General features: G+C 37.0%; 1 protein-coding gene across 1 annotated transcript in view; it reads left to right on the forward strand.

Annotated features, from left to right (window-relative positions):
* The window catches only part of slc45a2 (solute carrier family 45 member 2), a gene marked incomplete at its 5' end in the record, with an annotated part of 24,643 nt that extends 10,138 nt beyond the window's left edge, over positions 1–14,505 (forward strand). The window contains 5 exon segments of the mRNA XM_024299538.1: positions 4,756–5,147; positions 8,668–8,811; positions 11,822–11,945; positions 12,504–12,709; positions 14,226–14,505. Of these exon segments, the coding sequence (XP_024155306.1) occupies positions 4,756–5,147; positions 8,668–8,811; positions 11,822–11,945; positions 12,504–12,709; positions 14,226–14,447 (1,088 nt within the window).
* Between the last annotated feature and the right edge of the window lie 1,738 nt (positions 14,506–16,243).

Here is a 16,243-nt window from a genome sequence, read left to right on the forward strand (position 1 = left end):
AAGATTGTACCAAAAAATCCAAAAAGAGGATTTTACTTGGAGTTTACCCAAGAACTTAAAGATTTGCTCACTCATTACATATTTATAATTTATCTTTGAGGTTTTCAAGGTTGTTTTAAATACGTAATCATGAGTTTTTATTTAATCATAGACACAAGTCACTTTTTTCAGAACTGTAAGTGCATTTTATTGATTTTTTTTTCTCTGCCAGAATATACAAGGTTGCTGTTCTAAAGGAGTGTTATTTTGTTAATAATATATTTACTAAACTAATAAAGTTAAAAAAGGTTGTTTATGCCAAACGACCAAATGCGGCTGAATAAAATGATCCTATATGGTTTATGAACATAACTGTGTAAAAATATGCAGTTACTTCTGCTTGGAGACTCTTGGTCCACAGAGGATAATGAGTGACAGATCCATGCCAGAGGTAAATAAACTGCTCTAACAAACAAAAGCAGGTTGTCTCAGACAGGTCAAACTTTAAGATGTTTAACCCCCACATGTCACAGTTTCATTAGTCACAAAGCTCTGAATCACAAATTAAAGTCCCACTCTAATGACAGTCATGCTTTTAACTTATATTTCTGATGATGGAGGACATCTATAAAGACGATTAAGATTAAAGTTGCATTTCTGATTAATCCTTTATTAAAATCTTTGTAAATCAGGAGCGAACAAAAACATGCCGTTGGAAATAGCCTGTACCTGTGGCGTAGATTGGCGGATCACAAGCTCCCTGCTCTGACCTATTCTGATGCATCCAATTGTAGACAAATAGATCCATAAACGTCTTTGTTTTCCTCGTCTCAGCTGGCATCTGGCTCAGAACTGGATAGATCTGATATAATTTGCTACTTTTGTAAGTCCGGGGTGTGAGGGGCTGTAAGTTAGCAGGAGAACAATTAAACCGAAGGATGCTGGGAAACAGGGGTAGACATGGTCTGCACTAACAGTCCCACCAACAACTCACAGGGACATTTCCGATGTACTACTGTCGCTCTGCAGAAATAGGTCCTTCAAAATAAGTTTCTTTGATTTGGGCGATGATCTGGGAATTATTTTACAAAATAAAAAAATATGGTTGGAGTGGGACTTTTAGCATTTTACTCTGAAGTTGTCGCCAGCAACAGTTGATTCTGAAGCTTTGCACTCATATTCAAAACAATGGCTACAGAGGAGTAGACAGAGCTCTGAGTCCTCCTGACACTAATGTTAAAATGGGGCGTCCTTAAATGTTCAGTTTTACTTCGGCAGCTAAGCCATGTTTCATCACTTCTTTGAAGTCATCATTTACATTTCCCTTACCTTTACACCTGATTATGTTTTAGAAGAGCATGTTTCCCGCATCCATCCCAGCAGGTTTGACCTTGACACAGATAAAAACGGTAAATAGCAACACAACAATTGAACGTGACCCAATCTCAATACTCAAGAAAATGAACATTCATTCAAATATGTATTATGAAAAGGTAATAAGCGTAATAACAAGTCGGCATCCTCACTGACTTATCATAAACAAGTCTACGCCTATAAAGCTAAATACATTATTTAAACAGTAAATATGGACAAGCATAGTTTAAATGACAAATAAAACTCCTTTAAAATAATTATATGCTTAAATATACTTATTTGTATTATAAATAGATAAAGATACTATTAAGTCACACATGAAACTCAAAAAGGAGTTCACTTCCTCTCAATTTTTTATTATCAAACCACATGGTCAGACTTACAAATATATCGTAATTATAGAATCACCAACTCAATTAAAGTTTTTAATTGCATGTTTCTTCTTTATCATACACAAATGCTCATTTGCATTTTTTGTATTCATTGTTCTTGAAGAAAACTTCAAAAAATTAATTGGTTCTAAGTTGAGAACAAATGGTAGAGAAAAAAAAGTTTTGCTGACTTTTGAAATTCACAGCACAGTAAAATGGATTTAGTGCATATGTGGTAGTTTATAAACCTTTTTCTAGGGAGACTGGTTGGTTAATGAAGCCCCATGGCTGCTGATGCAATTTTGTTGGGGGAAGAGAAGTAATGAGCTCTTTACTCACAAAAAAAATGCTCAGTGAGGACAGAAAACTAGGCAAATCCTGTCAAACCTTATTTCTCTGAGCATCATTATTTAACAGTTTTATTACTTTTTCATGCAAACAGAAAAGATTGGTTTTTAAATCCATGTAGGCCACAGAAAAACATGATGCAAATCAACCGTTATCATGTTTTTTTTCATTTACTTTAAGCCCCTAATTCTTGTATATAAAATAATTCTAATGCTACAAATTGCAAACATGCTATAAACTAAACACACAGCAAAATGTTTTAATTTGATGTCTAATCTAATAACAGCCAGAAATATATGGAAAACAAAAATGCTTTTCTTTTGTTGGATGTGGGGATTAAACTAAACCCTTTCTCCTGTTATTGCAGCTGCAGTTGTTAATGGTAGAATGAATCAAAATTCCTGATAGGTTACATTTGTTTTGTTTATTGATTGTGCAACTTATCTGATCGGCCCGGTCAATCTGACTGCAGCTCTAAAGGAAACAAATGAATGTTTCTGATCTAAAACCCCTCAGTGTTTACATTCTCAATTTGATTTACTTCACATTGACAACAAAGTTTGTTTCTCTTCTTACGTCGATGAATCTGCCAATACAAGTCCAGCTTGAAATTGCTATGGGTTGGCCTCTATGCTATTTAGACGAACTTACCATTAGACAAAGGTGGCCAATTGCGTGGGACCCCCAACACTCTGGAGAGTCAAATTAAAATGTACTCCTATTTTTATTTTAATAATAATAATAATAAAACACCTGAAATAACAGAAGTGGCAGCAATGGAATATTCCAGTTAACAGCAAATTGGCAAGCAGAGAATTCAGTGTTTCCTGATTGGGTGGTTTTCTGCCCAATTGAGCAGTTTTGATTCAGACTTTGCAGACATAATTGAGGAAGGTTTGGGATTGGTGCAGCATGTTTTGAGCATAGATGTGTGGTGAAGCAGTAGGTGCATTTACATGAACATGAGTAATCAAAATAAGTGCCTGATCAGAATAAAAAGACCCCAATCAGAATACTCTGACCCGATCAGACTCATTTGGATCAACATTTCCTTCCGATTGAGATAGGTGTTTTTTATTGAGATAACCCATTGAGATGTATAGCTTAATAATACAATGTGTCCACTAAGCTGTTCCATAAATGCAATTTATACATTTGATCTTAATCATTTCATTTGAACCCTCAAATATTGTATTTTGCTAATTTCCTGTGCTGTTTCAGCACGGGTTGCCACATGGCAAGTTTTTAAATGCTTATCAAATCATTTAGATTTGACATTGATTTCATTAGTTGACCAATAAATTTATCTGAAGTTTAAACCTACGTAAGGTTTAAAAACCATGTAAAACAGAACACGACGAAAGCATGACAAAAACCTAAGCCTAGAATCATGACAGTGCCCCTCCACAAAAGGGCAGATCCCAGATGCCCAGATGTGTAAGAAGGAGACCCTTTCAAGCAAAACATAAGTCCAGAAAACAGAGCTCCTGCTAACAAATGAATGTGAGGGGTATTAGAACCCCCCCTGAAGAGGAGCGGTCCTGACGACTCTCCCCAGGGACAGGAAATACAGCCAAGGGGGATGAACGGCGACCCCCCTCAGGGATAGAGAACATGAAGAAGTGGTCCCAGTGACCCTCCTTACAAACATGAAGCTTGAAGGATGGCCCCTACAGTCCCCTTCAGGAACGGATTCGGTGGACCTGGCTTAACGTGATTTGATATATGGCTCCAGGAAAACTCTATCTTTATTTATGCCATCTTTTTCTTCTTATTTTCATTTTTTTGTTCAGTGTTTCCCTGATTTTTCACCTTTGTTTTCAGTCTGAGTCCCACCTGGACCCTTTCGGCTGCTTTTGATTGCTACGCTGGCATGAAAACACTCTCATCTCCCTTTCTACACATCCTTTTTTTTATTCTGAGTGCTTAACCCTGAGTTATGATGCAGAATTTATGGCTGAATCAATAACCGTCTCCCTTAGAGTCGAGGAAAAAAATCACAACCGCAAAGCCTTTTTACCCACTGAAATGATTCATTATTTGTTGATGCAACGCTTTGACAACAAGTGTCTTTGTAGTGCTCAAATCTGTGCCACTTCAACATGATTTTTATCACACGTTAATACAACATAATTTGAGGATACTTTTTTGATTTCTGTGAATGATACTCTTAGATGGTGGTATAATGACACAACACTTCACCAGCTGCTGCAGGGTTAATACAGAGTTCTCTGTGTTGAAAAGGTCAGCAGTCTGCAATCAGGTGTGGTTACAGTTTCCCCTGACCTTACACAGCACATAAATAAAATATCCGTCTTCTCCATGGCCTCTCTCTGATATTTTATTATAATATTTCAAGTAGTTATAAAGAAATTTTTGGTAACAGAGTTTGACAGGTTTCTCTTGGTTTTTTTGGATCCTGCAAAAGGTTATTACAAACAGTTCTGTCGGTTTTAAAGGGCGTCCAAAGCTCTGTGTGCATTATTTCTGCATTATTTCTATTTTTTCCAAATAAAAAGGGGATTTAGAAATGAGCCAAGATGTCTTTTTATCTCACGCCAGTAGCTTTTTGTCCTCAGTTTGTTTACTCTCCTGCTCATGTTTTTAAAAAAAGAATATTCTGATATATTAAACACTATTGAGGTGTTTTTTTCTTCCTTTTGTCCCACTTTCTGCTCTCCAGGACTGGGCGGAGCTTGCGGTTACCTGGTGGGAGCCATGGACTGGGGTCACTCCGTTTTGGGGCAACTCCTGGGCTCTGAGTACCAAGTCATCTACTTCTTCTCTGCCCTCACTTGGGGCATCTTCCTTGCTGTGCACCTCTTCAGTATTCCAGAGAAACCCCTGGCCAAAGTGCCTTCTGAATCCTCACCTTCCAGTGCGCTCCTACTACTGGGCCCCCACAGTAATGGGTACGGAGCGCTGGGGAAGGAGCCCATCTCTCCTGTCATCTCAACATCCCCTACCGATGTCAGGCCAAGGTCGTACTCGGCTCTCGGAGAGAGACCAAGATCTTTCTCTGCTCTCGGTGAAGCCAACTCTGTGACTTCAAGTGCCAAGCAGCCAATCAAGGAGGTAAGTGAAGAGTCTCACTCAGATCATTTTTTGTGAACTGTTCTAAATGTGTTTCCATGATTATAACCTCTTTAGACAAAATTTAAAAACCTGGTAGTTCATTAGAATTTCACTTCTTGAGTTGAGGGCAGGAGCAACCCCACCCCCACTTCCTGTCACCCATATGTTTACACGTCCTCCTGCTGGCTTCACAACCCAAAGCTAACACTACCAGTGAGTTAGAGCGCTCCACCTGTATAGTTTTGAGCCAGATTCTAGCTCAGATGAGGAAAACAAAGACGTTCATGGATCTATTTGTCTGCAAATTGGAATGGAGTGGAGCAGGGAGCTTGTGGCCTCCTGATTGTAGTTCAGAGATCTTGAAAGTGTGATTGAAAGATTTATTAAGCAGGAATAGTCAATAGTCTTTAGTGGTTGGGATTTGGACTGGAGATATCTCGCTTGCTTGGGAGGACCCTGGACCAAATAAATGTGTTGTATGCTGTTTTTGATTTCATGTTTCTGATGTTCTTACTGCTTCATGAAAGGAAAAAAAAAGAAATAAAAAAGAAATAAAGACAGAGACCCTAGAGTCTAGATGCTGTTGTAGTTATAGGGTAACCAAACCCTAAATCAACGTTTTTTGGCTGTTGACTTTTATTAATGGGGCTTTAAAAGTCTTGTCTGATGGCCATTGCTAAATTTTTCAACAAATAATAAAAAAAAACTTGTTTAATTCTTTAAAATATAGTCAAAAATCGCCTGTGTGCTGACCCCTAAAGGTTAAATCGAGGTATTACATTTGAATTTTGTGATAAGTTTAAACCCTAAGTTCCACGTCATGATCTGCAGTTTCAAAAATGATAAAAGTCCGGTTCTCCAGGCCCATTCCTCTGACTGTATTTTCACATTTCGGCTGTGGGTGGAGTCAGCCTCCAACTTTTGATTACCCTAAAATATAGGGACAGAGGTGACTCAGCTGAAATGCAGATAAACAAACTTCTATGAATTTAAAGGAACAAATTTGATTGCGATTGGCTGTAAAGAAAGTGAGCAATTTTCCTATTGGCTAAGAGTTAGGACTAATTCATGAGTAACGAATCAGCAACCCAGCATACCTAAAAATGAAGTAAATCTTCCTTATTGAAATTTGGCTTCACTTTAGGTCACATCCACAACCTTTTAAGCTACATCTTTTTCATCTGCTTCTGATTGACAATAATTTGTATACAGAAATACTCAGAAACACAACTTTAAGCTTAATTTTCTTTTTATATGTCCTCCATTACCAGAAAAATGGAACAAGAACATGTTTAAAAACACCAAAAAGACCTCTTTAATCAACACTAAGTCCTCAGACAGCAGATTGATGAGATATTTTTTCTTGCTGCAGAAATATATTATATGAAAAATAAAGTTTATGCAAAATTATACAACCAATGCACCAGAACATTCCCTAACTCCCCTTGATCTCCATAATAATTTAATAACACAGAATGTTTGTATCCACCTATCTTTAGTTTAGTTAAATATGCATGCATTCAGGCTGCTCATCACTTTTGAACTAATCCCATGTTTCTGTTTGATGAAACGCCCATCACAGTTCTCATTTAGAGGTTCAGCTGGATTGGGGTGAGGCGGACCTCGAGGAAAGTTGAAGTCATTCCAGTCACTTTGGTTTGATCTGCAAGTTAATCTTCTAAAGCTGCAAGGTGCATTTTAGCGAACTACCCTCCAGCAGGATGAATCATCCTCCAGAAAAAAATATTTGTAAAAAAATAAAGGATTTTACTCCTTCTGCATAAAGGAATCCTTCTAATCCAGAGAGCCTGATTAACCACAGACTTCATGCATCGTTCTGTATTTCACTCTGTAGTATCCTACTTCTCTTAACTGCACATCTTGTTATATTTCTGCTGGTACTTTGTCTCCTTGAGATCCACTGTGAAATCCAGGAATATCTTATTCCATCCCCAGTCTTTAGCCTCATCTCTTTCCCTGAGCTGAGAAACAAGCCTAAAGACTTAGAGTACTTTGAAGGAGTGCCTGCTTTTTGATTGCCTGATTTTTTGCTTCACACTGCTGACTCACCACAGAGATTTTAAAAGTACCATAATTCTTCTCAGAGAAACCTTTACTAGAGCTAGCATTTAATTTATTTATTTTTTTTAAGTAGAGCAACATTTTTTGCACAAAATTATGTCATAATTGCCTTAAACTCCCTCTCCAGTCACTATTTGATCTGTTTTAAAAGCAGTTGTATTTTAATTATGATTATGTCGTTTTTGCTATAAATGTTAAAAAACCTGTCTTTTTCTGCAGAGTAGTTGATCCAAAATTTACCTCTGAGTTATAACAAAAAAATGGGGGCGAGGAAAATTCTGACTTTAATCTCAGAACTCTTAGGTTTTAAATTGGGATTCTGAGTTTAAAGTTAGAATTCTGAGAAAAAAGGTCAAAATTCCTAGATTAAAGTCAGAAATCTGGGGAAAAAAGCCGGTATTCTGGGTTTAAAGGTCAGAATTCCGAGATTGAAGTCAGAATTCTGAGATTAAAGTCAGAATTCTGAGAAAAAAGTCTAAATTCTGAGATTAAAGTCTGAATTCTGAGATTAAAGTTGGAATTTTGCGTTTAAAGTCCAAATTCTAATATTTGTAATAAGAATTTTCCATGCCTCTTTTTTTTCTCCATTCCCCTAATCTTCTTCCGTACAAAAGAGATCTTTTCCAAATGACTTTTTTTTTCATCTGCTTGAGATTCATCCTTATTTTAGTAAAGAAATTCTCAGAAATGCAGTTTTGATCTTACATTCCTTTATAAATGTTCTCCATAATGAGAAAATGCGACAAGAACATGTCAAAAACACCAAAAGTCATAATTTACATCATAGTAGATCATGTTTCTCATTTCCCAGAATTAATTTTTTACTATTTACTCAATGTTTATTTCAAAGTTTGAAAAAATATTATTGTCGCTTTTGTCCTTATAGCAACACAATCAGGGAAGGATATCTCACAACTGTTCTTTTGGTTCAAGAGGTTTCTTTTTATTCTCTTTGTCATTATTAAACTGTTTGTTGTTGTTGTTGTTTATTATGTAGAGACTCAATAAAACCCCATAATTTTAGGTTTTCTCTCCTGATGAAAGATGACGATCAATGCTGTTTGCCTGGCGGTGCTTTAATGTTGTGATTTGTAAGCTGTGCACATTGTTTTGTCTGAGCTAATAATGGCCGTTGTTACCAGAGCCATTAGAGCGGCTCATTTATGACATGTGAATAATAGGAGAAAAGCAAAATGTTTGTATGAAAGCAATACTATACAAAAACATCTAATAGAAACTGATGGAGATTATTTCATATTTTTTTGTATTTATTTCTGTTATTGTGTTTCTTGAGCTAATCCCCTTCAATTCTTTGTACTCAAACCACTAATTTATCCTAATTTAACCTTTTTCTCCGTATAAAGTGGTGCCAGAAAAGAAGAGTGTTATTTCCCTGCCAGTGAGTAAAGTAAAAACTGACCTTTGTGTGTACCTGCAGGACCAGAAGAAGATGACGTTCAGGTCTTTGATGAAAGCGATCTTCAACATGCCAAACCACTACCGTTTCCTGTGCATCAGCCACCTGCTGGGATGGGCAGCTTTTCTCTGCAACATGCTCTTCTTTACTGACTTCATGGGACAGGTATTGATTTGTGTCCTGTCTATTTTTTTTTTTTTCTAAAAAAAAAAAGCGAATTTTATTTTGGTCTCTTTTATGTGGAGGTTGTCAGTTTTTAGGTTGTTTTTTCTCAACCTTACTTTCAACAGATTTTATTTTTATTAAAGATCTCAGCGACATTAACGTACGTTTTGGTGACATTTACAAAATGTTATATAAAAGATGAAGCTGTTACCAGGGAAACTGACTATTTTTCCTGTTTTGCAACTCTTTGAATGACATATTTTTTCACATAACAGAAACTGTTTTGACAGTTACAAACATTTAAAGTGTAAAAAGTTTGACCAGGTGACCACCAGTTTAAAATAGCTATAAAAAATGATCAAAAAGGATATTAATCATGTCTGTAAAGCTTTTGGAGTGCATTCCAAAGTTTGTTCCCGTAAATTGTTCTATTATAACAGAAGTTGTTCTCTGCATTTGACCCATCCCCTGGGGGAGTGGTGAGCTGCAGACACGCCGCGCGTACAATCCCTCTATCAAACCCGTATGCACTGAGGGTCAAGCAGGGAGGCTGGGTCCCATTTTTACAGTTTTTAGCGTGATTTGAACTCACGACCTTTCAGTCTCAGGGCGGACGCTCTACCACAAAGCCACTGAGCTAGTGTAAAACTGAAGCAGTCCTTGATGTGAATGGGGAAAAAAAAGTATTTTTATTTCCTTCATTTAAAAACATGATCAAATGGGTTCCTTTAGGAAAATAAAAATTGTAAACCTCTAATCCTGTCTTTAAAATGAAGGTTGGACTGGCCTTCCTGATATTCATCAATATCATAATGAATATAACTCTCTAAATAGGGTTTATATGCTTTGAAAGAAGTTTGAAATGGGAAAAGAAAAGAAAAAAAAGAGGAACTTTACCTGAGAGCTGCCCTCAACTACAATTTGATACGGTCCTAATTTTTTCTAAATCAATAATTGGATGCTAAGATTTTAATTAAATATTACACAAATGTATCAAAATTACTTTGGGATTGGTAGTATTTCATTTTCTCCCTTTCTTTTGTGATCTGTCCTTTGCTTTCGTTCAGGCCAGAAGTTTGTAAAGAAAGAACGTCTGGCAGCAAAATCATATCAACCACGTTGGACGGCTCATTGTAAATGGTCAGAGATCTCTATCATTTAATGAGTTACAATTCCAGCATGGACAGAACTGTTTCACTCACCTGAAAATTAAATCTGCTTTCTCAAGGTATTAAGTTAGTGGAGGAAAAAAAAGATATTGATGATAAATTTTATTTTTTTTATTTATTTTGGGGGTGGATAGCCCTCTCGGTTCTGTAAGATGCTGTGCATACAAAGACAAACATTTACAGTATAAGAACCAGAATTTAATAGAAAAGCAGCATTTGTTCTCCTATCACTGCCTCACAGTGAAAGAGCTGTATAGAAATATTTAAATGTGTCGGGTAAAGGGAGGTTAAAGCAATGCATGTATTTATTTTTACTTATATGCTTAATAGAATAGAAAAGGAGGAATTGTGCAGCCCCGGAACATTTTGCACAATCTATAAGCGTCTGTGTTCAAATGCAAGTCAACAGGGCCCAACTTTCAACAGCCTAAAGCAATTTATGGAAAAATCAACAACTAGATAAGATTGTCAAACTGACACGGCATATTTTATAAAAGAGTTGTGGAGCTTTCAAAGTGGTTCAGGCTTTGTACATTAAGAATTTATTAAGCGTCAGTTATGCTAAGAATACTTACTTTTGTTGCTCAAAATATGAATATATATGTGCATCTGTACTTGAATACACAATAATGTGACCAATTTGTTTTTCTTTTCTTTTACAAATCGACTCTTGTATTGCATCTTTTTGGCTTTCTTAATAAGTAGAATTGAGAAAATATAAGAGACTTGTCATTTTTTTTAAATTTTACAATTACCAGAGTCACATTGAATCTACAATTCCGAAATAAAGTGCCCTAGAAATTTCCCAGAAGTCTTTGCGAAAAAAACTGTGTGCATCAATGCTCATAAGATTTCCGAATATAGACCACAATGCACTGCGTCTGAACATCAACAGGCCCAAGTTGCTACAGTTTTTCTAAAAAAAATAATAATAAAAACACTTTCGGACACCACTATAGCTTCAAACGCCTCTAAAATTGGAGCAAAAGGAAGGAGCCAGAGGGATAGGGAAGCAATCAGGATTCCACCTTAAAATCAGATATTATTAATTGCAAGAACCATGTGATCAATTTTTTGAGGTTGCACAGAAACATCTAATGTTGGCATCATCTGTCAAAAGTCTGAGCGTCTGAGTGCTTTAGGACTTTTGTTAAAGTTTGAGATTTTCTTTCAATTTGAGAGAAAAGAAACAAGCATCAAACATTAAAAAAGGATCATAAGATAAAAACAGACGCCATTGGCAGTAAAGTTATTTTCCCGGTTAGTGTTAGGGACGTCAAAGCACTTGAAAGGCAGTGACTATGAAGTGAATGTTTAATGACTGTATTGAATTACCCGTAGATGTTAAACGTTTTGCCACCGACAGTTGTTTTCTTTCTTATCTGCCTCAGAGACATCTTATTTGAAAGCACACAACAAACAAACAATCCCATAATTAAGAAGTGGTGGAATTAAGATTGTAATGCGAGACAATGTCATCATGACAAGGTGACAAAGTGAGAATAACAGCAGCGTTGAGAGGTGAAGAGCGACGCCCTGCAGCATGTGGAGGCTTTCCAGCTCATTAATCTGTGCATGTGTTGGGGTACTTTTGGAGGCGGCGGCGGCGGGGTGTGGTCTGCTTGTAGCTTGACGTATAATAATGAAGTGTCACAGCCAGCAGGCTCATCAAAGGCCGCATTCAGCGCCTACGTTCATTAAGCACAGATGGACTGGAGTGATATCCAGCATCGTAATCAGAAAAAAAAAAGATGCAACGCAAGCTAAACGCTCCCATTACACAAACATATTTACAAGGATGAATCAACCCGGAAGTTTAACACATTTTCTTTTTCTTGCAGATTGTTTATAAGGGAAATCCTTATGCAGAACATAACTCCACGGCTTATGTCACGTATGAGAGAGGAGTGGAAGTTGGCTGCTGGGGACTGTGTATTAATGCGGTTTCCTCCGCGCTCTACTCATGTAAGTGTCACCGTGACCACGTCTGACTGCGTAATTCACTGTCCGACAACATCCTGACACATGTCAGCCCCACAAGGTTGTGAGGAGAAAATGACAACAGAGGGCAATCAGCGCTTCTTCCCTGTCTTCTGAATTAAGCTTGCACGTTGCAGCCACTCATTAGCAGGCTCATCGGCGGCGATGTTTTCCCATAGGCGAGCTGAGCACAGCTTGCATGTGCTCTCCAGACTAAAAGTAGGTGTTCAGCAGCAATCTGTGTTCAAAATAACAATTTGGAAAGGGAGGTGGATCGTGCACCACACACAATCCCAAATTCAGCTTAAAAAATAATGGTTTAGCAAAAACAGGAGCTTTGAAATTGAGTCTATTTATGACAAGGAGACTGAGAAAATAGTTTCACGCGCCCTTTATTTTCTGTTTCACAAAATAACCTGTCTAATCACACACTATGTTAGCTAAAGACAAAGTAATTACCGCGTAAACTGCCATTCACCAACACCAACACCTCATGTGGCTCTGTTGATTCTCGGGTAATTGTGACTATCTGTGTGTGTTCAGACGTGCAGCGCTTCCTCCTTCCATACATCGGCCTCAAGGGATTATACTTCATGGGCTACTTTGTGTTCGGCATGGGTACCAGTCTAATCGGCCTCTTCCCGGATGTCATAGCCACGCTCATCCTCTGCAGCGTGTTTGGTGTCATGTCCAGCACGCTCTACACAATCCCGTTCAACCTGATTGCTGAGTATCAGCGTGAGGAAGAGGTACTCACTGTTTTTTTTTTTTTTTTGCAGCTTTTGATACTTTATTTGTGACAATTTAGACATCACTACCAAAAGTCACAAACACTTATGAGCGTACCTGGTAGCCATAGCGTCCTGAGAAACTGCGTACAAAAGTTGTAGTAAAAAATGTTGAACTTGTCCTTCAAACAGATGTTTAAAATTTACCAGTGAAATAAAAAGTTTGAATAAGTGAATTATCTTGACAAGTATCTGCAAAGTGCAGCATCTCCATCTTTCTCTTTTGGTTCTGACCCGCCCCCGTAGCTGATGGCCAATGACTGAAGAGATCTTTAGTCACATGGTTTTGCTTACAAGCTTTGGTCCAGAGTAGAAATCTCCGGTAGATCCCAGACCTAACACAATCTTCAGGACTCAATCCAGACCAAATTAAGCAGACTCAGACTGGAACAAATCCTTTTTCCAGTTGGAATACACCTACAGTTTCCACCAACAATAAGCTCTTCAGCTTTAGTTTTGGTTATAATGTGCCATCAAATTGCATAATTGCTTTCTTCTTTTTAAAAAGGTTATTTCATGCTCCCATAAACAAATCAAAACCCTAATAGTACATGCATCAATGATAATTTTGTGTCAGCTCAAAATGCGTAAATCAAATTCTTTTGAACATATAGGAGGTGGGGGTTGGAGGTAGAGCATCTGTAGTTATTTCCATACTTGCTTTGATGTTTTTTTTTTTTCTAAATCTAAATATTGGTGCATAAATCTTTTTTTTTTGGAACTTCACATATTGGAGGTGGGGCTAGGAGGTAGAGCATCTGTAGTTATTTCCATACTTGCTTTGATGGTTTTTTTCTAAATCAAAATATTGGTGCATTTTACTGTCAGTAAAGCTACGTTCAAGCGTTCAAGCCACCACTTAAAATGAAAAGTCTATGCAAACTCAAATGTGCATTTTGGGGCTTCCGCATTCAAAATTCTTGCATTTTAACCGTTGCTACGCAAGTTTTTAAGACCGTTTTTGGGTTCTACATGCAAAAAATGCAGCCATTGAATGCGGGTTGAAAGTTAAACTCGTTAAACTTTGACCAATCAGGGACTCAGACTTGTTGTGAGATATGGAGGGCGCCCCTTTTACAGAAGTACCAACGGTTTGAAAAATGATCATGAAGGACAAAATAATAATTGTGGATTGTGCTTGTGTGAAATTTCTAACACCAAAAATTGTATTTTTAACGGAATGGGGCTGTAAAAGAAAAAGGCTGGTGCTTTTTAGCATGTCACATGTCTGAACATAACATAATAATCCAAAATTGCACATGTAATTAATTACAGGCATGCTCAATTCTTGCTCTATTAGGATAAGCTTTGCAACATAATGCAGGCCAGAAAACAAAATATGTGTCCTTTTAACATTTTCCAGCTCTGACTCCTTTTTTCCCACTTTGAATTTTATTTTTCTAATTGCTGCCTTTTTTTCCCCACTATTCTGTTTTTAATCCATAATGGCCAAAATGACTACCTGCTTTATTTCCAGGAACAAATAAAGCTCCAGGGAGGCAATGAAAGCCCTCGAGGCACCGGAATAGACTGTGCGGCGCTCACTTGTATGGTCCAGCTGGCTCAAATCATTGTGGGGGCGGGACTCGGAGCTCTGGTCAACGCGGCAGGAAGTGTCATCGTGGTGGTTCTTTCAGCTTCCTCCATCTCCCTCATAGGCTGCATCTTCATTGCTCTCTTTATCAGATATGTGGAATGATATTGCTTTTAAAATAAAACTGTGCTGCTTTATTAAATAAAGAGTCTTTAATATATCATTTGAAGGATGTGAGAAATCTTATTTTACTTATTTGACAATTTGACCGACTTCATTAAGTTTTATTGTTTTATTTTTGTTTTGTCCTTTTGACAATATTTTAAAATTACAGTGAAAAATTCTTTCCATTTATCATGCAATCTTTGGTAAATCAGTTGCAAAAAATGACATATACAGGTTTGTCCCAACTATAGCTTACTGATATGTCTCTCATCTAAGTTGACATATAGTTTTGACTGTACATGAGAACTGGACTGAGTGAGTGTGACATCATCACCCCATAGGAAATGGTTTACTTCTGGCTCCAACCAAATTAAGTCAGTTCAATCGACATTTTTTTCATGATAAAGTTGTGACCATGTTGGAACCAGACATTGTCAGTAAGCAGTTGCTGCATTTCTATTACAAATTGAAATTCTAGAAATGTCGAAAAACCTCAATGCCACCTTTTTTTTTTAAAAAAAAAGCTAGCATCTTTTCCTTTGGCTCTGTAATACATAGGGAAAAAAACAGAGACAAAATAACAAATATTTTGATAAGTTTTCAGTGTTTTTTTGATTCACATCTGTTCAGATTTTCCCTTCTCAGAATCTCATTTAATGCTAACTTTGACTTGCTTTCACACTGAAATGAACTGCACCAGTGCTCATTTGCAAGTAAACTCCTTTCATTTCAGGAAAATCAGAATTTAGATGAGCTTTTACGCTTATCAAAGGAAGTGGAAACAGTGGTTAAGACCAAACATCCCAGTTTAAAAGCTTTTGATTTATTTGATTTCACTATTTTAATGTTTACTCGCCTGCTGCTGTTTTTTTAATGCAGCGAGTTGTCTAAACCCACCAAACAGGGGCTTATTAAATAAGCTTTTTGTTTAATTCAAGGGTTACAAAAGCCAAAAAGACTTTTGTATGCCAACACAGGAATGAATTCAGGCGCATTCTTATAAAAGAAAGGAATAATCTGATTTTCTAATCACAAGAAACACCAATAAAATTGAATTTTCTTGGCAAAAAATAACTTTAAAAATTGAGCAGAAAAGTAAGACCTTACTAATATAAAAGAGGTGGCTTTTTTTTAGTACTTGGTTATTGGGAAACAAAAAAGAAATTGAATAATCGTCTGATATAGAACTCAATAACACAATACTGTGGGCAACCAAAGGCGTTTGTATGCTGCAGCTTCTTGAACTGCAGTTAAAAATTGTATATTATTGGGCTCCCCACACATTAAATAAATGCACATATTTCACAGAACACAAAACTCCTGCTGGAGGTAGGCGTCACAAAGACTGAGACTGAATGAAATTAAAAGCAAGGAGGAAGATTAAAAACTTTGAAGGCGATGGAGATTCTGTTAACGTCTTTTGCTGAAATTGCAATTCTTGATTTAAAAGCCTGATGTCAGCTACAGCTGTTTGGCTGCTTGTTGAATATGCTTGTGCAATAATATTTGCCAGTGAAAGACATCGAAATTGCATTAGAATTACAAAACACCACCAGAACAGACAAAATCTTGATTACACTTTATTGCCTCCCCAGAAAAATTGGCAGAAATGTTGCAAAAATCAAGCGGACCCTGTTGTAGCTGAACAGAAATCAACTCAAAAGTAAAAGAAAGTGATGCAGTGTCATTTTCTGTGCCAAATCACCAAAAAACAGTGCTTAAGGTGCAAGGCACCTCAGTGTTTTAAGGTTTTTTCTCTTATATAAAAAGGCTGTAAGTTTGCTGGATGTGAATCG

Source organism: Oryzias melastigma, linkage group LG12 (assembly GCF_002922805.2).
Source record: "Oryzias melastigma strain HK-1 linkage group LG12, ASM292280v2, whole genome shotgun sequence".
Taxonomy (NCBI): Eukaryota; Metazoa; Chordata; class Actinopteri; order Beloniformes; family Adrianichthyidae; genus Oryzias; species Oryzias melastigma.